Source organism: Schistocerca serialis, chromosome 9, assembly GCF_023864345.2.
Source record: "Schistocerca serialis cubense isolate TAMUIC-IGC-003099 chromosome 9, iqSchSeri2.2, whole genome shotgun sequence".
Classification (NCBI taxonomy): Eukaryota; Metazoa; Arthropoda; class Insecta; order Orthoptera; family Acrididae; genus Schistocerca; species Schistocerca serialis.
In genome coordinates, this window is record NC_064646.1 from 125,311,958 (window position 1) to 125,338,897 (window position 26,940).

The window sequence follows — 26,940 nt, forward strand, 5'->3', positions numbered from 1 at the left end:
ATAAATGACGTGTGTGGGGCCTATACCAAACTGAACCAGCAGGTTATTCAACATATTCAAAGAAAGGCAGCACAAAAGGTAAGATATTTGTTCAACTCACAGGAGAATGTTTGGAAATGTTGACATACTTGAATTGGAACACGCCTGAAGATAGACACTAGTTTCATGGTATAGCATTATTTGAGAAATCTAACGACATACTTCAACCTCCAAAATATCACTTCCATAGGGGCTATAATGAGAAATTTAGACTAATTACAGTGTGCACTGTGCATTTCAGGAGTCATTACTACTGCACAAGGTATGCACAGTATTGGCACACAAAGAAACTGTATCACATGGCACAATGTTGAAGCACTTCAGAATTGGTTGGCAGAGTATTTACATACGTGCTGACGTAGGTATATTTGGCAATGTTGATTTCCATTTCTTAACTTTGATGTTGATACTAAATACATGTATAGTTAACCATAAAAACTTATATTAAAAAACAAAGATGCTGTAACTTACCAAATGAGAAAGCGCTGGTAGATAGACACAATAAAAAACACACACTCAAATTTCAAGCTTTCGCAACCCAAGGTTGCTTCATCAGGAAAGATGGAAGGAGAGGGAAAGACAAAAGGATGTGGGTTTTAAGGGAGAGGGTAAGAAGTCATTCCAATCCCGGGAGCGGAAAGACTTACCTTAGGGGGGGAAAAGGACAGGTATACACTCGCACACACACACATATCCATCCGCAATATAATATATTTTTCCCATGTGGAATGTTTCTTTCTATTATATTCTAACCATAAAAACTGTTTCATAAGATGAGCATCATGCACTTTACATAAATTTTATCAACACAATAAGTTCTGATTCACACAGCCAAAAATACTTGTTGTATGGTAAATTATTCCCTCCCTCCAACCATAGATGAATTTCATAAACAAGACTTGCCTGCTCCATTGTGAGTGAAAAGGAGTCAGATAAGAAGACCAAGGTGGCTAAGCATGCAGTGTATGTCAACTTCTTCATCTTTTGCTGCCTGTAGAGTTGAACTGTTTCAAATGAGAACTGAAAAATGTGCAGGTACGCTATTGTGTATAAGCAACATTTATTCACTGGAAATTAAAATATTGTTCTCTGTTAATATACATAAATAAATTCTATTTGTCTCTATAGTATCTTACTAATAAGGAAAAACTGCCATCCTCTTCATTATTTTTATAATTGGCAGTTTCATTAAACCTTTACTCTAGGAGATACAGCTTTTTGTAACTCTCTGTTGTTCATAGTACAGGGTGATTCAAAAAGAATACCACAACTTTAGGAATTTAAAACTCTGCAACGACAAAAGGCAGAGCTAAGCACTATCTTTCGGCAAATTAAGGGAGCTATAAAGTTTCATTTAGTTGTACATTTGTTCGCTTGAGGCGCTGTTGACTAAGCGTCAGCGTCACCTTTCTTCGAAGGTGCTACTGTAACTGGACTACAGTATCTGGAGATGTTAGAGAATTGGCTGTTCCCTCAGCTCGAACAAGAAGCACAACAATTCATATTTCAGCAGGATGGAGCACCACCACATTGGCACTTATCTGTCTGTAACTACCTGAACGTCAACTACCCGAGGGGATGGATCGGCCGCCAGGCAGCCCGTGACAGAGCACTTCATCACTGGCCCCCAAGAAGCCCTGATCTTACCCCTGCGATTTTTTCTTATGGGGGTATGTTAAGGATATGGTGTTTCAGCCACCTCTCCCAGCCACCATTGATGATTTGAAACGAGAAATAACAGCAGCTATCCAGACTGTTACGCCTGATATGCTACAGAGAGTGTGGAATGAGTTGGAGTATCAGGTTGATATTGCTCGAGTGTCTGGAGGGGGCCATATTGAACATCTCTGAACTTGTTTTTGAGTGAAAAAAAACCTTTTTAAATACTCTTTGTAATGATGTATAACAGAAGGTTATATTATGTTTCTTTCATTAAATACACATTTTTAAAGTTGTGGTATTCTTTTTGAATCACCCTGTATATATTCTGTATACTTCAAAGAAATAAAATGAAATTAGTGTCACTGTTTAGTATCTGGACTGCACTGACCAGTACTCCCACTCACGTTTACCTTTTGCCCATTGATATCTCCACCAGGTTCACACTTAATGTATGGGTTTCCAACAAAACCTGCCATACATTGACATTTGTAGAGTTGTCCATCCTCATCTAGGGCAACAGCAGACACTGCATGTTCTCCACAAGTCACAGACCATGTCTTTGTGAAATGAATGAATCTGCATCTGTAATTATGTGTGAGTAAATGAGGGATGAATTTTTTTGGTATGCAGCATTGTTACGCCACCACAGGCCTTATAGCTGTGACGTTTTGAGAATATTACTGGAGCTGAGAGTAGATAATATAATGAACTCCAACAGTGTCTTATAAGAGTAAGTGTTAATATACTGCATGTTTCAGTAAAAAGGCATTGACAGGTTTTTCAGCAGTAACTGGGAATATTGTTTTCTCCCTGCATCACACGATGTTGGTATACAGACAACATTATGTAATTAATTCTGTCAGTTATAATGCTAATTATAGGTTCTAATTAATGATATCAATATAATAGAGGGAAACATTCCACATGGGAAAAATATATTTAATAACAAAGATGATGTGACTTTCCATCCGAAAGGGCTGGCAGGTCGATAGAAACACAAACAGACACATACATACACACAAAATTCAAGCTTTCGCAACAAACTGTTGCCTCATCAGGAAAGAGGGAAGGAGAGGGAAAGACGATAGGAAGTGGGTTTTAAGGGAGAGGGTAAGGAGTCATTCCAATCCCGGGAGCGGAAAGACTTACCACATGGGGAAAAAAGGAAGGGTATACACTCGCACACACACACATATCCATCCACACATATACAGACACAAGCAGAAATATTGAAAGACAAAGAGTTTGGGCAGAGATGTCAGTCGAGGCAGAAGTGCAGAGGCAAAGATGATGTTGAATGACAGGTGAGGTATGAGTGGCGGCAACTTGAAATTAGCGGAGATTGAGGCCTGGTGGGTAACGGGAAGAGAGGATATATTGAAGAGCAAGTTCCCATCTCCGGAGTTCGGATAGGTTGGTGTTGGTGGGAAGTATCCAGATAACCCGGACGGTGTAACATTGTGCCAAGATGTGCTGGCCGTGCACCAAGGCATGTTTAGCCACAGGGTGATCCTCATTACCAACAAACACTGTCTGCCTGTGTCCATTCATGCGAATGGACAGTTTGTTGCTGGTCATTCCCACATAGAATGCATCACAGTGTAGGCAGGTCAGTTGGTAAATCATGTGGGTGCTTTCACATGTGGCTCTGCCTTTGATCGTGTACACCTTCCGGGTTACAGGACTGGAGTAGGTGGTGGTGGGAGGGTGCATGGGACAGGTTTTACACCGGGGGCGGTTACAAGGATAGGAGCCAGAGGGTAGGGAAGGTGGTTTGGGGATTTCATAGGGATGAGCTAAGAGGTTACGAAGGTTAGGTGGACGGCGGAAAGACACTCTTGGTGGAGTGGGGAGGATTTCATGAAGGATGGATCTCATTTCAGGGCAGGATTTGAGTAAGTCGTATCCCTGCTGGAGAGCCACATTCAGAGTCTGGTCCAGTCCCGGAAAGTATCCTGTCACAAGTGGGGCACTTTTGTGGTTCTTCTGTGGGGGATTCTGGGTTTGAGGGGATGAGGAAGTGGCTCTGGTTATTTGCTTCTGTACCAGGTCGGGAGGGTAGTTGCGGGATGCGAAAGCTGTTGTCAGGTTGTTGGTGTAATGGTTCAGGGATTCCGGACTGGAGCAGATTCGTTTGCCACGAAGACCTAGGCTGTAGGGAAGGGACCGTTTGATGTGGAATGGGTGGCAACTGTCATAATGGAGGTACTGTTGCTTGTTGGTGGGTTTGATGTGGACGGACGTGTGAAGCTGACCATTGGACAGGTGGAGGTCAACGTAAAGGAAAGTGGCATGGGATTTGGAGTAGGCCAGGTGAATCTGATGGAACCAAAGGAGTTGAGGTTGGAGAGGAAATACTGGAGTTCTTCTTCACTGTGAGTCCAGATCATGACGATGTCATCAATAAATCTGTACCAAACTTTGGGTTGGCAGGCCTGGGTAACCAACCTGACAACAGCTGTCGCATCCTGCAACTACCTTCCCAACCTGGTACAGAAGCAAATAACCAGAGCCACTTCCTCATCCCCTCAAACCCAGAATCCCCCACAGAAGAACCACAAAAGTGCCCCACTTGTGACAGGATACTTTCCGGGACTGGACCAGACTCTGAATGTGGCTCTCCAGCAGGGATATGACTTACTCAAATCCTGCCCTGAAATGAGATCCATCCTTCATGAAATCCTCCCCACTCCACCAAGAGTATCTTTCCGCCGTCTACCCAACCTTCGTAACCTGTTAGTTCATCCCTATGAAATCCCCAAACCACCTTCCCTACCCTCTGGCTCCTATCCTTGTAACCGCCCCCGGTGTAAAACCTGTCCCATGCACCCTCCCACCACCACCTACTCCAGTCCTGTAACCCGGAAGGTGTACACGATCAAAGGCAGAGTCACATGTGAAAGCACCCACGTGATTTACCAACTGACCTGCCTACACTGTGATGCATTCTATGTGGGAATGACCAGCAACAAACTGTCCATTCACATGAATGGACACAGGCAGACAGTGTTTGTTGGTAATGAGGATCACCCTGTGGCTAAACATGCCTTGGTGCACGGCCAGCACATCTTGGCACAGTGTTACATCATCTGGGTTATCTGGATACTTCCCACCAACACCAACCTATCCGAACTCCGGAGATGGGAACTTGCTCTTCAATATATCCTCTCTTCCCGTTACCCACCAGGCCTCAATCTCCGCTAATTTCAAGTTGCCGCCACTCATACCTCACCTGTCATTCAACATCATCTTTGCCTCTGCACTTCTGCCTCGACTGACATCTCCGCCCAAACTCTTTGTCTTTCAATATGTCTGCTTGTGTCTGTATATGTGTGGATGGATATGTGCGTGTGTGCGAGTGTATACCCTTCCTTTTTTACCCCTAAGGTAAGTCTTTCCACTCCCGGGATTGGAATGACTCCTTACCCTCTCCCTTAAAACCCACTTCCTATCGTCTTTCCCTCTCCTTCCCTCTTTCCTGATGAGGCAACAGTTTGTTGCAAAAGCTTGAATTTTGTGTGTATGTATGTGTTTGTTTGTGTTTCTATCAACCTGCCAGCGCTTTCGGATGGTAAGTCACATCATCTTTGTTTTTAAATATAATTATAGGTTCTGTTCCAGTAGATACATTGGCAGCTAGTGTTTTATTAGCCATGGTATTCATTTCAGTGTATAAATCTCAGTGAGAGAGAAAAGAGTAAACTGAACTGACAGCAGAATCCTTGAGGTGGATACTCTGTAATCCCAGGTGTGAGGACTAGACAGTTTTGGAAAATACAAAAAGTGTATGTCAATCCTAAAATAAGTTTGTGTATTAAAATCTCAATTCACAAAAAGAATGAAATAAAAAGGAAACTGAAATAAATTTATGCCAACAGACTTGCTGCAGTGGTAATGCCAGTTCTCATCAGATCACCGAAGATAAATGTTGTTAGGCTTGACTAGGAGTTGGGCATATGATTGTATGATCTGCTGAACACTGTTGGCAAGTGGGGTGCAGTTAGCCCTTGAGAGGCATTTTGAGGAGGTACTTAACTCTGGTCTCATAAACTGGCAATGGCCTGGAGTGTGGTGTGGTGACCACATGCCCCTCTATATCCACATCCAGTGATGGCTATGCGCTGAGGATGACACCATGGTGAATCAGTGCCACTGGGCCTTCCAAGGTCTGTTTGAATGGAGTTCAGCTTAGAAATAAATTTATAGCACCTAAATAATAGAAGATTAAAAATTAAATTATTTTACTTCTTGTTTATAATTATAATGACTATTCTAGCAACATTGAGGGAAGGCAACATATCGTGGTGTACATAGATACCTATAACATCTAAGAAAGTTGCACTTCTGTCTCCCCAAATTGCACTTCTGTCTCTTTCATCTCAGTGATTTCCAATACTTCATTATGTCTTTTTCAGGGGTAAATTCTTCTGGTAGACAGAGCAGCAATGTAAATGTAACTAGTGTTGAAACAGCTATTAAAAAGGAAGATACTGCTACTTGGACAAAACTTGGAGTTGAAAGAACACTCATTTAATGTCTTTCATCAAAATGCAAAATTGCTGATAAATAAGGATAACATAATCTCAATGCACTCATTTATTTATTCAAGATGTACAGTTATCTGCTTTATTCAATATACATAGCTCTTACTTCTGCTGATAAATACTTTATCTACTGTAGGCACACTTCTCAAGAAGATAATTGCATTCTAACTGGGAATCAACATATGAAAAATAAGCCAACAATCTAGTTCTTAGGTCACCAGAATGACACATATTCCTATGGGCAAAACCTGACCAACTGAACATCTTGAAATCTGGGTGTTGATTCAGCTTTAACTTATACAACAGGCTCTCAAGTTCTTTTACATCAAATCTTTCATTCAGAGCATGACCATTAGTGTCTTTTTCTGCCCCTGGTGTTACTGGAATTTATATGAAGCATGATCTAAAATTTATAAAATTAAAAATTACACAATATGTTTCAGAAGTAAATGCCAATTTTAGCTATATAAGACAAGCTGAGGAAAATGTAATAACGGTTAGCCTGTGTAGCTCCCAGATGGATACACAAATATATCTTTTAACAGTTTGTATTACTGTTTAAGAGATGTTACATGTTAAAAACAAAAATTATTATTGATGGAGATTTTACTATTGAAATGGGAGAATAAAAACAACGAGACTACAGAAGGATTTTGAACATTTTAAGATCTTTAAACTTACATTGCAGAAACAAGTGTGCTACATGTAATGAAGCATGTGTAGACAATATTATTGTTAAGTTACACAGAGAAGAAAATGTGGCTAGCCTTGCCAATGGAGTATCTGCATATCATGTTCCATTACTTTTTGTACTTTATCATAAGTGGCCAACTTATTCAAATGAATTTAGTGTGGCATGGGTAAGAGATCAGAGCAAGGAGCACAATATAGTATTTATTGACAAGTTGAAGATCGCAAACTGGGGCACTGTACAGGGGAAGGGTACACAGAAGGAGCTCCAAATAATTGTAAAGCAGTGTGAGATGTTATTTGATAACATGATTCTTACAGACAGGTGTGTCAAACTCTGCTGGATCCAGGACTACTTTATTACATCCAACAGAGAACTTGGAGACAAAATGAAGACCACAGACACATCTGCAAGGGATCTGCTTGTTCCTCAGCTGTCTGATGGACCTTCGTTTCTTTGAGAGAAAATCACGCTTAATAAAGTCTATAAAACTGCTTTCAAATTATCCAGTTCCAAAAGTATGTATTACTATTGTATGTCTAATTATGCTGCTAAATGAAAAGTTCACTTGATAAGTAAACAACTGAGTTTTATTTTTAATGAACATGTAGAGTGGGAATTTTTCTGGATTCACTCAAAATCCCAAATGTTATAAGTATATTCAAATAGTGTCATAAATAACACCACCAGAACTACTGACCAGTTTACACCATGCCAATATTCACAAAAACATTTGACTCGCTCATGTGCCTTCAATTAAGCAAGTATTTTGTAAAGCATAGCCTCCTTTGCAACAACCCATACAAGTTTTGACCAGGCAGATTTACCACTGCAGCTTTTGTGGAAGCTGTCAATCTGGCTTTGACAGCTTTCAAAAATAAGAAGATAGTGTTAATTATATTATGTGATGTATGTAAAACATTTGACAGCCTCCCTTTCAACATATTGCTAACAAAATTAGAGTACTATAGTTTAAAAAAATGACATTAGCAATAATTTCTTCCTACTTGAACAATAGCTAACACAGTATGTTTCAGTTGGAAATAGACACTCCCTCTTAGTAGAAAATGATATAGGTGTTCCATAGGGTTCTGACCTTGACCTCTTGTTTTCCATTGTGGCTGTCAGTGATCTTCCCCATTGTATATCGCATTCTGTTACCAGCCATGGTGAAGATACAGCTTCACTTACCTCAAATCACAGTATCCTAATTCTTGATAAGATTATGCAAGAAGCTGTTGACTCTGTATTAAACTGGTTTGCAGTCATTAACCTTTTCTGTAGTCCAGAAAAAACCCAAAAGCTTAAATTAGGACTGTCTAAGAATGTAGAAAAGAAATGTGTTAAACTCTTAGGAATACTTATTGATGCCAGTTTCAGTTGGGAAGAGCATAGCAACAAGGTCTGTGGAAAGATGTCATGAATTTCCTACCTCATATGGTAACTCAGAGATACAATCAGCAGTAATTATCTCTGTATGACAGATTTTGCACTCTTTCAGTCAGATGTATCACATGGCCTACACATATAAGGACAGTCACCTCATACCAGTAATATTTATAAAGAAAAAAAAATCTGGATGCAATATGCAAATCAGGTCCTACAGAGCACTGTCATCCTCTTTTTACCAGGCTTAGGATACTATTGTAAATCTGTATGTTTATGAGTCTGTGTCTTTGTCAAGAACAGGATTAAAGAATGTGTTATCAGGGAAACAACTCACAAACATGATAATAGAAATAAGGAAAACAGTGACTTTCCAAAGCACAGGCTACAATAACAGGAAACTCCCATAAAGTGAATGTCCTCAAAAGTTTTAACAGCTTTCCATTTAAAAAATTCAAACTTAGATTATATGACTGGCTAAAACAAAAGACAAAAAAAGTAAAAATGTAAATGAGTTCAACGACATGAACAATGTTGAGATTAATATTAAAGATCATAAGTATATCTAAGATACTCAATTTTTACATCTAATATGAACATTAGTTTTAATACTTTGTGTTATAACCTTTAATCACCAATAATTGCATGGATATCCAAGCACTCTCACTTATTAACAACAGCTGGTTACATCTACATCTACATCTACATCTACATTTATACTCCGCAAGCCACTCAACGGTGTGTGGCGGAGGGCACTTTACATGCACTGTCATTACCTCCCTTTCCTGTTCCAGTCGCGTATGGTTCGCGGGAAGAACGACTGTCTGAAAGCCTCCGTGCGCGCTCTAATCTCTCTAATTTTACATTAGTGATCTCCTCGGGAGGTATAAGTAGGGGGAAGCAATATATTCGATACCTCATCCAGAAACGCACCCTCTCGAAACCTGGCGAGCAAGCTACACCGCGATGCAGAGCGCCTCTCTTGCAGAGTCTGCCACTTGAGTTTATTAAACATCTCCGTAACACTATCACGGTTACCAAATAACCCTGTGACGAAACGCGCCGCTCTTCTTTGGATCTTCTCTATCTCCTCCGTCAGACCGATCTGGTACGGATCCCACACTGATGAGCAATATTCAAGTATAGGTCAAACGAGTGTTTTGTAAGCCACCCCCCTTGTTGATGGACTACACCTTCTAAGCACTCTCCCAATGAATCTCAACCTGGTACCCGCCTTACCAACAATTAATTTTATATGATCATTCCACTTCAAATCGTTCCACACGCATACTCCCAGATATTTTACAGAAGTAACTGCTACCAGTGTTTGTTCCGCTATCATATAATCATACAATAAAGGATCCTTCTTTCTATGTATTCGCAATACATAACATTTGTCTATGTTAAGGGTCAGTTGCCACTCCCTGCACCAAGTGTCTATCCGCTGCAGATCTTCCTGCATTTCACTACAATTTTCTAATGCTGCAACTTCTCTGTATACTACAGCATGGAACTTCCGACACTATCTACTAGGTCATTTATATATATTGTGAAAAGCAATGGTCCCATAACACTCCCCTGTGGCATGCCAGAGGTTACTTTAACGTCTGTAGACGTCTCTCCATTGATAACAACATGCTGTGTTCTGTTTGCTAAAAACTCTTCAATCCAGCCACACAGCTGGTCTGATATTCCGTAGGCTCTTACTTTGTTTATCAGGCGACAGTGCGGAACTGTATCGAACGCCTTCCGGAAGTCAAGAAAAATAGCATCTACCTGGGAGCCTGTATCTAATATTTTCTGGGTCTCATGAACAAATAAAGCGAGTTGGGTCTCACACGATCGCTGTTTCCGGAATCCATGTTGATTCCTACATAATAGATTCTGGGTTTCCAAAAACGACATGATACTTGAGCAAAAAACATGTTCTAAAATTCTACAACAGATCGACGTCAGAGATATAGGTCTATAGTTTTGCGCATCTGCTCGATGACCCTTCTTGAAGACTGGGACTATCTGTGCTCTTTTCCAATCATTTGGAACCCTCCGTTCCTCTAGAGACTTGCGGTACACGGCTGTTAGAAGGGGGGGCAAGTTCTTTCGTGTACTCCGTGTAGAATCGAATTGGTATCCCGTCAGGTCCAGTGGACTTTCCTCTATTGAGTGATTCCAGTTGCTTTTCTATTCCTTGGACACTTATTTCGATGTCAGCCATTTTTTCATTTGTGCGAGGATTTAGAGAAGGAACTGTAGTGCGGTCTTCCTCTGTGAAACAGCTTTGGAAAAAGGTGTTTAGTATTTCAGCTTTACGCATGTCATCCTCTGTTTCAATGCCATCATCATCCCGTAGTGTCTGGATATGCTGTTTCGAGCCACTTACTGATTTAACATAAGACCAAAACTTCCTAGGATTTTCTGCCAAGTCGGTACATAGAATTTTACTTTCGAATTCACTGAACGCTTCACGCATAGCCCTCCTTACGCTAACTTTGACATCGTTTAGCTTCTGTTTGTCTGAGAGGTTTCGGCTGCGTTTAAACTTGGAGTGGAGCTCTCTTTGCTTTCGCAGTAGTTTCCTAACTTTGTTGTTGTACCACGGTGGGTTTTTCCCATCCCTCACAGTTTTACTCGGCACGTACCTGTCTAAAACGCATTTTACGATTGCTTTGAACTTTTTCCATAAACACTCAACATTGTCAGTGTCAGAACACAAATTTTTGTTTTGATCTGTTAGGTAGTCTGAAATCTGCCTTCTATTACTCTTGCTAAACAGATAAACCTTCCTCCCTTTTTTTATATTCCTATTAACTTCCATATTCAGGGATGCTGCAATGGCCTTATGATCACTGATTCCCTGTTCTGTACATACAGAGTCGAAAAGTTAAGGTCTGTTTGTTATCAGTAGGTCCAAGATGTTATCTCCACGAGTCGGTTCTCTGTTTAATTGCTCGAGGTAATTTTCGGATAGTGCACCCAGTATAATGTCACTCGATGCTCTGTCCCTACCACCCGTCCTAAACATCTGAGTGTCCCAGTCTATATCTGGTAAACTGAAATCTCCACCTAAGACTATAACATGCTGAGAAAATTTATGTGAAATGTATTCCAAATTTTCTCTCAGTTGTTCTGCCACTAATGCTGCTGAGTCGGGAGGTCGGTAAAAGGAGCCAATTATTAACCTAGTTCGGTTGTTGAGTGTAACCTCCACCCATAATAATTCACAGGAACTATCCACTTCTACTTCACTACAGGATAAACTACTACTAACAGCGACGAACACTCCACCACCGGTTGCATGCAATCTATCCTTTCTAAACACCGTCTGTACCTTTGTAAAAATTTCGGCAGAATTTATCTCTGGCTTAAGCCAGCTTTCTTTGCCTATAACGATTTCAGCTTCGGTGCTTTCTATCAGCGCTTGAAGTACTGGTACTTTACCAACGCAGCTTCGACAGTTGACAATTACAATACCGATTGCTGCTTGGTCCCCGCATGTCCTTACTTTGCCCCGCACCCGTTGAGGCTGTTGCCCTTTCTGTACTTGCCCAAGGCCATCTAACCTAAAAAACCGCCCAGCCCACACAACCCCTGCTACCCGTGTAGCCGCTTGTTGCGTGTAGTGGACTCCTGACCTATCCAGCGGAACCCGAAACCCCACCACCCTATGGCACAAGTCGAGGAATCTGCAGCCCACACGGTCGCAGAACCGTCTCAGCCTCTGATTCAGACCCTCCACTCGGCTCTGTACCAAAGGTCCGCAGTCAGTCCTGTCGACGATGCTGCAGATGGTGAGCTCTGCTTTCATCCCGCTAGCGAGACTGGCAGTCTTCACCAAATCAGATAGCCGCCGGAAGCCAGAGAGCATTTCCTCCGATACATAGCGACACACATCATTGGTGCCAACATGAGTGACCACCTGCAGATGGGTGCACCCTGTACCCTTCATTGCATCCGGAAGGACCCTTTCCACATCTGGAATGACTCCCCCCGGTATGCACATGGAGTGCACATTGGTTTTCTTCCCCTCTCTTGCTGCCATTTCCCTAAGAGGGCCCATTACGCGCCTGACGTTGGAGCTCCCAACTACCAGTAAGCCCACCCTCTGCGACTGCCCAGATCTTGCAGACTGAGGAGCAACCTCTGGAACAGGACAAGCAGCCATGTCAGGCCGAAGATCAGTATCAGCCTGAGACAGAGCCTGAAACCGGTTCGTCAGACAAACTTGAGAGGCTTTCCGTTCAGCCCTCCGGAATGTCTTTCGCCCCCTGCCACACCTTGAGACGACCTCCCACTCTACCACAGGTGAGGGATCAGCCTCAATGCGGGCAGTATCCCGGGCAACCACAGTCGTAGTCCGATCAGGGGATGCGTGGGACAAGCTGGCCGTCCCCGACAAACCCCCATCCGGACCCCCACAGTGATGCCCATTGGCAACAGCCTCAAGCTGTGTGACCGAAGCCAACACTGCTTGAAGCTGGGAGCGAAGGGATGCCAACTCAGCCTGCATCCGAACACAGCAGTTGCAGTCCCTATCCATGCTAAAAACTGTTTTGCAAAGAACGTCTGAACTAATCTACAGAGAGCGCAAACAAATCAACAAAATTTAAACGGTTATTAAAATACAAGATTGCCTAGTAAATGCCATAATGCTGCTACTTGCGCACTGCTGACACTGCTCAGCGGCGGAAGGAGACTACGCGAATTTGCACTATTCAGGTACTAAAACGCGATGCTACAACTCTCAAATACTATAATACGACCGAAATTTATGAATTAAACAATGCAAGTACCAAAAACACGCAAAGAAATTAAGAATTAAACTATGTAACAAATGAGTGAGCTAGGAGTATACGATATGATATTAACTCAGTATCTCTCATTCGACTGCCATGCCATGACATGCGGCCAGTGCCGTTCGTAGCTAGGGGGCGCTCCCGCGCTCAGCCGAGTTGCGGAGCACCTCTATTGCCGTTTGCCCGTACTGTTGTGGCAGCACTGTTAAATGTCATGGCACTGTCACAACACTTTTCCCCCCTTGAAAAAAAAAAAAAACACTCACGTCCTTGGAGACATGGACAGTGCGGAGACATCCATGGCCTCTTGTGAGGCCCCAAGAAGATCCCGCAGAGAGACATGAGAGTATGGTCGAAAATATCCAGGATGGAAGCTCGTGTGTGGTATGTGCCTCCTGGACGAGATGATGGGTGAAAACTCCGGAGCAGCATCCATAGGTGTCGTGGACCTGGGGGTGTGCTCCAGTGAGATGGGCCCCAGAGAAGGCGACGTCGCGACTGGGGCCGGTTCCGGTGTACACGGAAGCGGTAGCAACGTCGGCTGCATCAACACGTACAGTAGAGCGGCAGCAGCAACAGGACTGGCTTCTCGGGCTGGTGGAGGCGAAGGAAGGGGCGGTGGCACCGGCATGGCCACCACTTGTGGGTGCATCTGGTCATAATGGCGAACAACCATGCCATCGTCCGTACGTATTTCACAAAGCCGGCGGCCGCGAAGAGCCTTGACCACCCCTGGAATCCATTTAGGGCGAGATGTATACCCCTGTGCCCACACGTCGGTGCCCACCGAGTATTTTCCCATGCTAGGGGACACAGCACAAGGCCTGACAGGGTGAAGCAGGTGCAGTAGAGTGCGCAGTTGGTGGCCATGCAAGAGTTCAGCAGGGCTGCGATCATCCAGAGGCGTGAAGCGATAAGAACTCAGAAATTGCAGCAGAGCATCATCTGTGGAAAAATCACTAAGGAATTTTTTCATCTGGCTTTTGAAAGTGCGGACAAGGCGCTCGACCTCCCCATTTGATTGCGGATGGATGGGCGGTGCTGTAACATGATGAATCTCTTGTCCAGTACAAAAATCACGGAAGGCCTGCGAAGAGAACTGAGGGCCATTGTCTGTGACGATTGTGGATGGAAGACCTTCTAGAGCAAAGATTTTGGACAAAGCCAGCGTCATCACCACAGTGGTAGGCGGAAACTTTGAGACGACGTCAATCAACAGTAGCCAATAAGTACTGAGGAAGGGGCCGGCAAAGTCAGCGTGCACCCGTTCCCATGGCTGCGCCGGATCAGGCCACGGAGAGGGCATTGTACGAGGTGCAACCAGTTGTTGAGCACACTGACCACACACAGCAACCATGTGGGCGATGTCCGAATCAATACCAGGCCAGGGACTTAGTCCAAGAAATCCCCCAATGGCCTTCATGCAACAGTCTGAGAACATCTTTGCGAAGAGAGGCTGGTACCACGACCCTTGGAGATGTGCCATCCGTGGCCAGAAGAACAACACCATCACGAACAGAGAGACGAAGGTGCAAGGCATGGTAGTTGCGAAGGGGATCCAATGCCCGGCCCTTGGTCCTGTCCGGCCAACCCCGTTGAACAAAACCGATCACTTGATGCAGGACCAGATCCCGCGCAGTAGCTGACGTGACCTGCGAACCTGTAAGTGGACAACCCTCGACCGCACGACATTCTTCCTCATCAATGTGGAAACAGAGTAGTTCATCGTGATCGAAAACCGGGGCGGGGCCCATCGGCAATCGCAACAATGCGTCAGCGTTGGCGTGCTGGGCCGTGGGGCGATAGTGAATCTCATAGTGAAAACGAGACAAGTATAAGGCCCAATTTTGCAGGTGGTGAGCTGCCTTATCCGGAAGCGACGCCAATGGGCTGAATAGAGAGACCAGCGGCTTGTGGTCGGTGATGAGGTGAAACTTAGAACCATACAAGAAAACGCTGAACTGTTTTAGAGCATAAATGATAGCGAGCACCTCCTTTTTGATTTGAGAGTAACGCCGTTGCGCATCGTTGAGGGTCTTGGAAGCATAGGCGATGAGTCGTTCCGACCCATCCTCATAGCGATGGGTGAGAACAGCCCCTAGGCCATACTGTGACGTGTCAGTCGTCAGAACCAAGTGCTGACCCGGACGGAATGTGGCAAGACAAGGCGCCAACTGCAAATGAGCCTTCAGGCAGACAAAAGCCTGCTCACACTCATTGGACCAACAGAAAAGGACGTTTTTGCGCAACAGCTGATGCAGAGGATGAGCTACTGCCACCGCGGATGGAATGAATTTGTGATAATAAGCAATTTTGCCTAGAAACGCCTGAAGTTCTTTGACCGTAGATGGCCGGGGTCGAGTGTTGATGGCCGCTACGTGCTGACGTAGTGGACGTATACCCTCATGAGACAAGTGGAAACCAAGATACATAATGGAGGGTTGGAAGAACTGTGACTTGTCCAGATTGCACTTCAACCCAGCCGAATTCAAAACCCGAAACAGTGAATGCAAATTGCGAAGGTGCTCCTCAGTGGAGGCCCCTGTGACAACAATGTCATCCAGATATTTTATGCAGCTGGGAACGGAAGCCATGAGCTATTCCAAAAACCGCTGAAAAATGGCCGGCGCGCTAGCGACACCAAATGGTAACCGCTGGTACTGATACAACCCACAAGGAGTGTTGATGACGAGAAATTCCTTGGAAGAAGCATCCAATGGCAACTGATGGTATGCCTCCGATAAGTCAAGTTTGGAAAAGAACTGGCCCCCAGCGAGCTTGGTAAATAACTCCTCAGGACGGGGAAGAGGATAAGTGTCAATGAGGCTCTGAGCATTGACGAGGCTTTAAAATCACCACACAATCGCAGACTCCCGTTTGGTTTAGAAACCACCACGATTGGTGATGCCCATTCGCTGGAGGTAACAGGAAGGAGAATCCATAAAGCTGTTAACCTGTGTATCTCAGCCTTGACAGGTGCACACAATGCCACCGGAATAGGGCGTGCCTGGAAAAACTTAGGGCGAGCTGTAGGTTTAAGAGTAATGTGGGCTCCAAAATCCTTGGCATGACCCAGACCTGCAGAGAACACGGACGAAAATTCAGAACACAATCCATCCAGCTGTTGATATGAAATATCCTCTGATATGAGGTGCACATCATCATCAATGGAGAACCCCAGTACTAATGTGAATCTTCTGCCAATGGAACAAACATCATGAAATTGTAAGTAGCGGGGAGCAGGGGTTGTAATCATGACAATAAATAATCAGTCACTCTCCCGTCACTTACTACGAATACTTTGATTCTCACAATGTATACCCAGTGCATGTAGCATATGTAGCATAGAGCATGTACTGCAGAGAACTGATCTGGCAATGATACACTTGTTCTTGCTGCAGTAGGGCAGCAATATTTCTGGGAGGTAGAGCCAGAGTGGTTTTACTTCCCCACAGAGAAGCCCCCCCCCCTTTCCCCAAGTGTGGAGCATGGTGATTGGTGTATGTTGTGATGCGTTGTCCTGCTGGTGATGGCAAGGGCTAACATATCATAGTCTGCCAGGTGCCGGGGTGGCTGTAAAGGGTGGCTGCCCTGTGACATCAGTGGCATTGCTGAAGTTGTGGTGGCAGTGTTTGTTGAGCTGTTGGTAGCTGGTGGAGTATCGTCTGGTGTTGGTGAGGTTGTCAGTCCACTGGTGGTGGAGTCTAAAGTGTCAGTCATTGTTACAAAGTGCTCTGGGGCTGACCTGAGGAGGTAGCCATCTGAAGAAAGAGTGGATTTCAGACTTGCTGTGTCAATCATAGGTGGAAGAGATGTAGAGTGCTCTAATGACCTTGAGACCGTGCTGTAGCCTGAGTGTCTATTGTCAAATTTGGCCATAACAACAAGTACTGAGTCATGCAGTACTACAGAACTGTGTTCTGGGAAGTAGTCTCACAGGTCTAGGCTGACTATAAATTGGCTTGAGGTGCCTGGAACTGGGGCCAGTGGAGGGTAAGCACTGGGTGTGTCCACTAAAGCCCACACTGGTTTTAGGCAGTTCAGTGACACTGTTGTCAGTTTTCCAGCTTGTAAGGTGTCAAAAGTGTATGGCCCTCTTTTCAACATCTTGTATGCACCACTGTATGCAGGGTGGAGGGTAGGTTTGACAGTGTCAGTGCTGAGCATGAGGTCCTTTCCCACAAAGATGATTAGTTTAGTGCAGTGGGATTGTGGTGGGATGCGGATGTGGCTCATGTGGCCCCTGACATGTTTTACTACATCTGGCAGCTTGATGTCCACGGGGTTGGTGGTTTGTGATACAAACTCTGCTGGGAGGGTGATTGGTTCCCTGTAGAATACCTCTGCCAGCAACGCAACCAGATCTTCTTTGTAGGCAGCTTGTATGCCCAGCAGCACCCAGGGGAGGACCTCTGTCCAATCCTGGTCGTGGCATATGAGTGCTGTCATGAGGGTGCACTGCAACCATTCCAAAAGTCCATTGGATTGAGGATGGTAGGCCATCATGTGTAACTGGTAGAACCCACAGAGGCAGCAGAGCTCAGAGACTAGGGCCAACTCAAACTGCTGGTCCTCGTCAGTTGTGAGGGCTCTGGGCAGCTGAAGCATGCAATCCATAGTGTCATGAAAGCCCAGCTGGCAGTGTCAGCCAAGAGATCAGGCAGAGGTGTGACCTCCACCTATCAAGTTGTCCTGTCTATGGCTGACAAGATGTCCTTATCTGGTTGTATCTGGGGGTGGCCCAACCAGGTCTATGGAGACAAGTTGGAAACAGCCCTTCGGGATGGGGAATTAACTGAAGGATGTTTGGGCATGACATCTTGTCTTGACCCATTAGCATTGGATGCAGGCTCTCACCCACACAGTGCAGTCCTGTTTAATGTTCATCCAAATGAAATGTCCCGTTATGAATTTCAGTGTCAGGCATACTCTGGGGTGAGACAAGCTGTGGAGGAGGTTGAAAACTGTGATTCTTCCATTTCTCCTGCCGTACTTCATGATGAAAGAGTTCATGGGTGAACATGCAGCCATTAGTGTCAACAGGGACTATATTTCAGCAAGTGACCACGTTATCATCATCAGGTGTGCTCATGAACTAACCATCAAGGCGCCGGCGCCAGGCCTTTATCTTTTCTCACCCCTCCAGGTGTTCCAAACTATGTACATGCCCAGGTGTGGAGTGTCCGGCATCAGTTCCATTTGCAGTCTGCACCCAGGGGCTTGTGCTGGCAGCGTCTTCTTAGTTTCCCTACCTGTCCTCCAAGTCAGCCTGTGGTGGGATGTCTTCTTTCTCCTTTTAATCATATTCAAAGTGGGTTCCCAGGCCTTACTAAGGATGTAACTGCTATCTTGGTTGATCAGCAGTTGTACTTGAATCATGATAGATTCTTTAATGACCCAGTCCCAGTATTTGGACGTCTGTTTCAGACCCTTGGTCTGGTCGTAATTCATTCTGTGTAATTCTGAGAGGCAATGTTCAGCAACTGCTGACTTGTTAGGCTGCTGCAGTCTGGTGTGCTGTTGATGTTCTTGGCAATGGTCTCTGATAGTATGCACTGTTTGATCCATGTATGTCATGCCAGATTTGCAAGGGGATCTGGTAGATTCCAGATTTCTGTAGTCCTAGATTGTCCTTGACATTACCAAGCAGTGCCTGTGTCTTAATTTGTGGGTGGAAGACAGTCTTCACTTGATGTTTTTGAAGAATTTGACCTATCTTTTCTAATAAAGTACTACAGAATGGAATAAGTTCTTTGCCCCCATCCTGCTGAGGTTTCTCTTCTGTTTCCCCCAGTTGTACAGTGGGTGTGACATGTAGAGCAGTCCGAATTTGCTTCTCTGTGTAACTGTTTTTCTGGAAAACTGACCTCAGACATTCAAGTTCTTGGTTAAAGGTCTCATTGTCAGACAGGGTATGGGCCCTGTGAATCAATGTTTTGAGGATGCCATTTCTCTGTGCTGGGTGGTGTCAGCTCTTTGAATGTAAGTAAAGGTTGGTGGTCGTCTTCTTATGGTAAATGCTGTCACCCAATCTGCCATCTGCTCTGCTTTTAACCAGAATGTCCAGAAAGGGGAGCACTCCATCCACATTGACTTACAGGGTAAACTTGATGTTCTGCTGTATGGAATTGAAATGTATGAGGAAACCATTCAGCTTGTCTCTATGTGGCCATATGACAAAGGTGTCATCAACATAGCAGAAGAAACAGGTAGGTTTTGACTGTGCTGAGTCCAGAGCTCCATCCTAAAAATGTTCCATGAACATGTTGGTGACAACTGGTGAAAGAGGACTCCCCACGGCTACTCCTTCCGTCTGCTTGTAGTATCCACTGTCAAAGAGAAAGTGTGTCGACATCAGATGTGCCTAAAAAGTTTGGTTGTCCCTGTGTTAAACTTCTGACCAATAAGTTCCAAGGAACCTGCTGTGAATCTGATTAAAAGGAGAAAGAAGACATCCCACCACAAACTGACTTTGAGAACTGACAGAGATACTAAGAAGGTGCCACCAGCATGCACCCACGTGTGCAGGTTTTGAAGATCAGTGTCAGTTGCTTATGCCTCCGTTAGTTGGTCTAAGTGAAGGTGTGTTGATGTGGCAGTGAGTTATGAGAGTCAGTCAGCTACCATGTTTTCTGCTCTCCATACACAGCGGACGGCCATAGTATATTGTGAAATCAAGTGCAGGTGGCGGAATCGTTGAGGGCAGGTATTGGCTGGCAGGCTTTTAATGGCATCAGCCAGAGGGCAGTGGTCTGTGTAGACAGTAAGTGGTTGACTCTCAATGTCAGTTCAGAAGTACCGAACCGTTTTGTATATCGCCAAATCCTCTTTGTCGAATGTTGATCATATTTTCTGGGGGTTCCTGAGAAAAACCATGGGGGTTGGGTTGTACCAGAAATTTCCTGTTGTAGCACTGCCCCAATCGCCTGGTTGCTGGTGTTGGCTGTTGTAACCACATGGGCATCCAGTGATTGGAGTGCCAGGGTGGTGGTCTGAGTGAGCTCAGTTTTGATTTTCTCAAAAGCAGCTTGCATATCAGGAATTCAAGTGAGCTTACATTTGCCTGACATGTTCTTGCCACAGAGAGACACTGTGAGTGGCAGAAGTGTTTCTGTGGCCTGGGGGAGGTGTTGTCAGTAAAAAATAATTACGCCTAAGAAATGGTGCAACCCTTGATAGTCCATTGGGGGTGGTAGCTTACGGATTTGGTCTATCTTCTCTGCGATGGGATGGATTCCCAAAGCTTTGATAAGGTGGCCTACGAATGTAACACACTTTTGCCGGAGTTGGCATTTGTCCTCATCGACCATAACACCATGCTCTGCTAGTTTGCTGAACACCACTTGGAGGTGTTTCTCATGATCTTGAGCTGTTTGTGAGAAAATAATTACATCGTCCAAGTAACTATAGAGAAAGGGTATGGTAAAAAACAAGGCATCAGTGAACTGTTGCCAAGTCTGGGCTGCTTTCTTTATTCCAAAGGACATAAAGAGTAATTCAAATAGGCCAAAAGTGTAATTATTGCCGAATTTGGGATGTTCTCTGTGGCTTTTGAGATCTGTGAACAAGCTCTTTTGCAGTTGATCACATTAAAGATGGTTGCACGAGCCAGTTCCTGGGAGAAGTCTGAATATTGGGCACTGGGTAACTATCAATGATGGTGTGCAAGTTCAAATGTCTACAGTCCCCACACAGGTGCCACGTTTTTTATCTTTTCCCACTCTCATAGTAATCAGTGAGGCTCACACATTGTCTGACAGCCTGACAGTGCCCTCATGTAACAGTTCCTTGATTGCGGCCTTGGCCACTTTCAATTTGAGAGGTGCAAGGCACTGAAGCCAGCATTGGACTAGTGGACTGGGATAGTATTAGTTCTGTGTACAGTAATGTCATGTATGGTGTTAATCTTTTTATGGAGTTGATGTGGAGTAGCACATGACGCACATGCTCTGCTTGCAGAGGCGATATCACTGTTACACTCAACCCACTCGTGAGAGCAATATCAGTGTTTTTGTGCAGCCTGCTCACAGGAATGTCTTCACTGGAAGTAAGAGGTACTGGACTGACCTGTGGTTCTCAAGGCCCGGCAATGTCTTGGGCAGATGGTTCTCATTGTTGCTGGTGTGGTGACAGCTGTTGCTGGATGATGTGCTGTTATGCCGTGAGCTCGGAGCAGCAGTTGTGGAGGTGTTTGTTAGCTGCTTGTGAGCTGACATTGGTGGGGTGAAGGTTGGATTATGCAGTAGTCATGGTTTTAAGCTTCTCAAACAATGCCTGGCACTTTAGGGTGAGGTCCAGTATTTTTTCAGTGCTAGAAGGAGGAGGCAGTGGAGTCTTGTTCATCGGTAGGTGGTCACTGTTTACTCTACTGATCAGCATGTAGCCATTTCAATGTAGTGAGGCAGAAGATTATAATGCCTCAAAAAATCTGCATCCAACACTGGCTCCACAGTGTCAGCCATGAAAAATGTCCATGGGTTAGGGGTGTGGTTGTCCAGTTGAACTGTGATAGAGGCCATGCCTATCATGGGAATCACTGAATTGATCACAGCGCATTGTTGTATAGTGAACGGTGTACGTTTTCCAGGTGTCCACTGAGGTGGCAGCGTGCTGACTAGGAAGAATGCTCTGAAATGGCTGTCATAGATGAAGAGCTGCACACCATTAGATTGTAGACACAGGATATGATGTGTGTGGTCATGTTTCATAGCAAGGTGGCTTGAAGCAGGGGAGTGACTTGGCGCACCTGTGTGAGGCTGCTGTACTAGTTTGGGTAGGTGCAGTGTGGATGACAGCAACGTGCATCAGTACTGAAATGAGCATGGAACCAGCAAGGGCAGTGCAGCCGAGTAGGAGCAGCATCCTGCTGGCCAGATGAGTTGTTGCGATGGTTAGGCGTGGGTTGATGGCTAGGCATGAATGCAGCAGGTGGTTGTTTACATTCCACTACAAATGCAGTGCTTGGATCCATTGTGGTATCTGATGTTTGGTGCCTCGCTGCAGCAGAGTCTCGTGAGGCTGCTGCGGGTGTGGTGTGAAAGGGTTCGACAAAGATCAGAGCAGCTTGGTGACTGTTGGTTTGCCAGGTGCTGTGCAGTGAGCACTGCACGATGGTCTCTGTAGGTGCAGCTGGTGTGCAGCCTGCAGGCTGGCCTGGGCTGGCTGTAGATGCAACTGCTGTTGATGCTGGTGCCAGAGCCAATGCGAGTGTTTATCCAGGTGTGACATTGCATGAGGGAAAGCATTTGGTTGGCAAGGCATAACTGGGTTTCCAACGGTTTGCCCTTATGCATTAGAATCTCCGTCTGTATGTTTTCAGGCTGCTTGAGAAGCCACAGTGACCACAGAGCATGAACTGGTTAGAGATTTGTGTAAATTAGGAGGTGTAACCTGTGCCAGAGTGCTGACAGGGTATCATGGCCCAGCAATGTCTCAGTGATGGCAAGGTGGAGTAGTTGTTCAGGTGAAGGTGACGGGTGCTGTAGTGTGAGCATCTTCATTGTCTTGTATCTGTCAGCGGTTGGTGTGTGCAATAGGAGGTCACTGACAAGATCAGTGTTGGTGCAGAGTTAGTTCAAAAGTGCCAAAAACTTTTTGTGGTCATCTTGAGTCCTTTCCAACTGTATTGTGCACTCACAGAATGCAAACCATACTTATAGAGAATCAACTTGCACTGGCAGCAGATGTAACTTGAAGTGTGGCCAGTGGTGATCTGCCTGGTGCTAAGGGGCAGGTGCCATGGTGCAGGTTCGTGAACAACTTTGGTGGTGCTGGTAGAGGTGGCAGCTGGCATATGGCATGATTGGTGTGTTGGTAATGCAGATGTCATGACCGATTATCACAGGACATGACATGATGTCATGATGGCTGGTGCATCGGCATCATGAAGGACAGCATCATAGCGGGGTACCAATGAACATGTCATGGTGGATGGATCCTGGTTCATGGCAATCGTGGTGGATGGCACGTCAGTGTGGGTCACCCAACACGGCAGCTCTTATAGATACTCCTTGTGTTCCCACAGTGTGTGTGTCATAATTGCATTCAAACTCATCGTACAGATATGCTGTGGTCATGAAGTGTGAAAACCCTGTGCAGTTGTAGGTAGACATGGTGTGCCTGCTTGTTGAGTGATGTCATGTGATTGGCATGACCCGGAGCACAGCACGGCTGCTGTTGGTGTGACATAATCATCATGATGTGACGTGGGTTGGGGCATGGCCGTAACAAGTGTGACATCACCTGGGTGATGTATGGTATCATGCAGAACATAAAGCTCAGGTATAGGTCATGGGAAAATGTGGACTGGTACAGGAACATCACTTGTAGTACAGATCTGTCTGCAATAACCTGTAAATATAGGTTCCCTGCAGTGGAAGGCAGCCATATATGGTGGCAATAGTTTCTCAACAACTGCGGTACTCTGGAGGGTGTCCATAATTTGGTATGTTGCACGTGAAATGTTGATACACATTGAGTCATTTGAATGAAAATGAGTGCGGTGTAGTTCATTAACACTGTCATAGATCGGTATATTATTAGCACTGGCTAGGAGGGAGATGGGGACGGCGGTAGGCAGCCATTGTTCACCATGTATGATCACTGTTGTTGTAGCACAGTTAATTAAGGGAGTGGCAGGCTTTTGTCTCACCACCTTCACTGATAACACCATACTTGATTTGCGATTTATTGTGTTCATCCATTTGGTGAGAGGTAACGATGCCCTGGTTTGGCGATTGTTGAAACAATGGGAACATTGTCAATGATTTGAGAACCACAGTTTGTAAAGGGATATCGTCCTCTAGCATTACCTTTCCTCAACAGAAGCAATAAATAGAAAAAATACTTTTTTGAATGGGTTAATAATACCTCAGCTATTTTTCCAAAGGGATTTTATATGATTTTGTACACAATGTGTTACAACTCAAGTTAAAAATTGTAAAAAGAATTTACTTTATTTTCTTTATTACAGTTGATGTATACTAACTTTGAATGCACAGTTAAAATTATTTTCTGTTAGTAATGTTTGGAATTACAAAATATTTGGCACACTTAAAATTTCTATTATTGTTTGTGCAATTTGGCATTATTTATGATGTTAATTTCTGGATTCATTTATAAAATAATAATATAAATTAGTAGAAAGTAATTTGTCAAGAAAATCTGTAAACTCTTTGAAATATTGTTAGTACCACAGAGTGAGGTAGTAGTGGGTATGCTTCTGATGTGATCAGACGTGATTTTATTTTTGGGAACAACAATGTAATTTTTGTCTTTGTTGATATGGAAATTGTAAAGACAGTGTGATATTGAAAAATGTGAGAGAACAAAATTTTAAGTAAAGCAAAAAATACAGTGCACACTAACTTCAAATTTATTATGTCAATTGGAACCTAGAGAACCTATAATGTCAAAAATTTCAAAATCAAGTATCAACCCCTAGACATGAAGAACTGGAGCCAACTACAAGAAAAGAAGTAAAAATTATATTGTAAATCTTACTCCTGTTAAAACTTATTAACAGAGTTAACCATACCATAAAGACAGTGACATTCAACAAATAATGTGAGGGAGGAGTAGATTCCAAGTTGCACTGGTTATATCATCTAGGAATTGGCAAGAACACCAAATAGATGTACAAATAAATTGTCTGTAGTGATGCCAGTCAATGAAGCAGAATCGTGAGGCTTATTCTCCAGTGTTGTACCATCACGAGTATAACTCAGAATTTCAGAGTGCGGTTGAAAAGAAAATAACAGGGTCACCACTGTAGGTAGTGGGAAGCAGGCATGGTAATTACAATGATAAACAATCACTCGTACACCCATCACTTACTATGAATGCTTTTATTCTCATAGTGTATACACAATGCATGTAGCATAGAGAATGTACTACAGAGAACTGATTTGGCAAAGATGCAGTTGTTTCTGCTGTGGTAGGGCAGAGATATTATTTGGGTGTAGAGCCAGTGGTTCTACATTGCCACAACTCTTTTTCAGTTCCAGACCACAAGTCCTGACCCAGCATGTGTGTCTTCAATACAGTGATTTCCATTACCTTCTGTATCCTCCTGCAATTGATTGTTTCTGGTCTCTCACCTTTTAGGGGTAATTCCCTCAGATGACCAAAAGGCGAGACCCATCTTAGAATATTGCTCGTATGTGTGGGGTCCATATGAAACTGAACTTACAGGGTATTCAGTATGTTCAAAGGTGGGCAGCACAAAAGGTTAAACATTTTATTGACTCAGAGGAGAATGTCCGGAAATGTTGAGATACCTGAATTGTAAACTGAATGAAGATAGTCATCAGTTATCCCACATAAGCCTACTTACAAAGTTTCAAGAAATAACATTATCTGAGAAGTCTATCACTTGAGCAGGGGTCACAATGACAAGATTAGACCAATTACAGTGTTCACAGGCCATTTCAGCAGTCATTATTCCTGTGCTCCATACACAATAACAATAAGAAACTCTAACACATGGCACAATGCTTAAGCATTTCAGAAGTGGTTGGCAGAGCATGTACATAGATACAGACATAGATATATTGGCCAATGTCTGTTTTCATTTTTTAAGTTGATACTAATTACATATATTATTACCCCCAAAATCTGTTTGATAAGATGAGCATCATGTTCCTTGCTCAAATTTTATCTATACAATAAGATCTGATTCACATTTCCAAAAATACTTTTTTGTATAGCAAATTATTCCCTTTCCCTGGAAATAGCCAATGCAACAGATGAATTGCATAAAGAAGAGTCCTCTGCTCAATAGAAAGTCTCAAGAAGTCAAATATGAAGACCAAGGTGGCTAAGCTTACAGTGTATCTCAACTTCTTCCTGTTTTGCTGTATGCACTGTTGAAATGTTTCAAATGGTAAGGGGAAAATGTGCAGGTACTCTATAATGTATAAGCAACATTTAATAATTGGAAATGAATATGCTGTACTCAGCCAATATACATAAATAAATTCTACTTGCATCTACAGTATCTCACTGGTAAGGAAAAGCTACCATCATTCTCGTTATTGTGATTTCTATAATTGGCAGGTTTATTAAAACTTAGCTTTAGGAGATTCTGTTTTTCACAACTGTCTGTTGTTCATAGTATATATTCTGCAAATGTGAAAGGGATAAAATACAATTAGTCTCACTGTCCAACATTTCTACTGTAGTGATCAGTACTCCCACTTACCTTTACCATTTTGCTCATTGATGTCTTCATCGGGTTCACACTTAATGTATGGGTCTCCAACAAAACCTTCCACACATTGACATCTGGGGGGTTGTCCTTCCTCGTCTATGAGAATAGCGGATACTGCATGTTCTCCACAGGTCACAGACATATGTCTTTGTGCAATTAATGAATCTCCATCTGTAATTATATGTTACATTAACTGAGTAAACGAGGGACGAATTTTTTTGATATCAACTCTTATGAAATGCAACAGTGTTACACTACCACGGGCCTTATAGCTGTGACATGCCAGATCTCTTAATTGGTAGGTTAGAAAGCTTAAAAACAGAAATGGATAGATTAAAGTTAGATATTGTGGGAATTAGTTAAGTTTGGTGGCAGGAGGAACAAGACTTCTGGTCACATGAATGCAGGGTTGTAAATACAAATTCAAATAGGGGTAATGAAGGAGTAGGTTTAATAATGAGTAAAAAAATAGGAGCACGAGTAAGGTACTACAAATAGCATAGTGAACGCATTATTGTAGCCATGATACACACGAAGCCCACACCAAACAGTAGTACAAGTATATATGACAGCTAACTCCACAGATGACTAAGAGATTGAAGAAATGTATGGGGA

The 26,940-nt window shown here is 43.8% G+C and overlaps 1 protein-coding gene across 2 annotated transcripts in view; it reads right to left on the reverse strand.

The window, feature by feature from the left end:
• LOC126418663 (uncharacterized) overlaps nt 1-26,940 on the reverse strand; it is a 127,752-nt gene that overhangs the window by 97,432 nt on the left and 3,380 nt on the right. For both annotated transcript variants that reach the window (XM_050085548.1, XM_050085547.1), the window contains exon 2: nt 26,383-26,496. In XM_050085548.1, the coding sequence (XP_049941505.1) occupies nt 26,383-26,496 (114 nt within the window). The remainder of the gene's footprint in view (nt 1-26,382; nt 26,497-26,940) is intronic.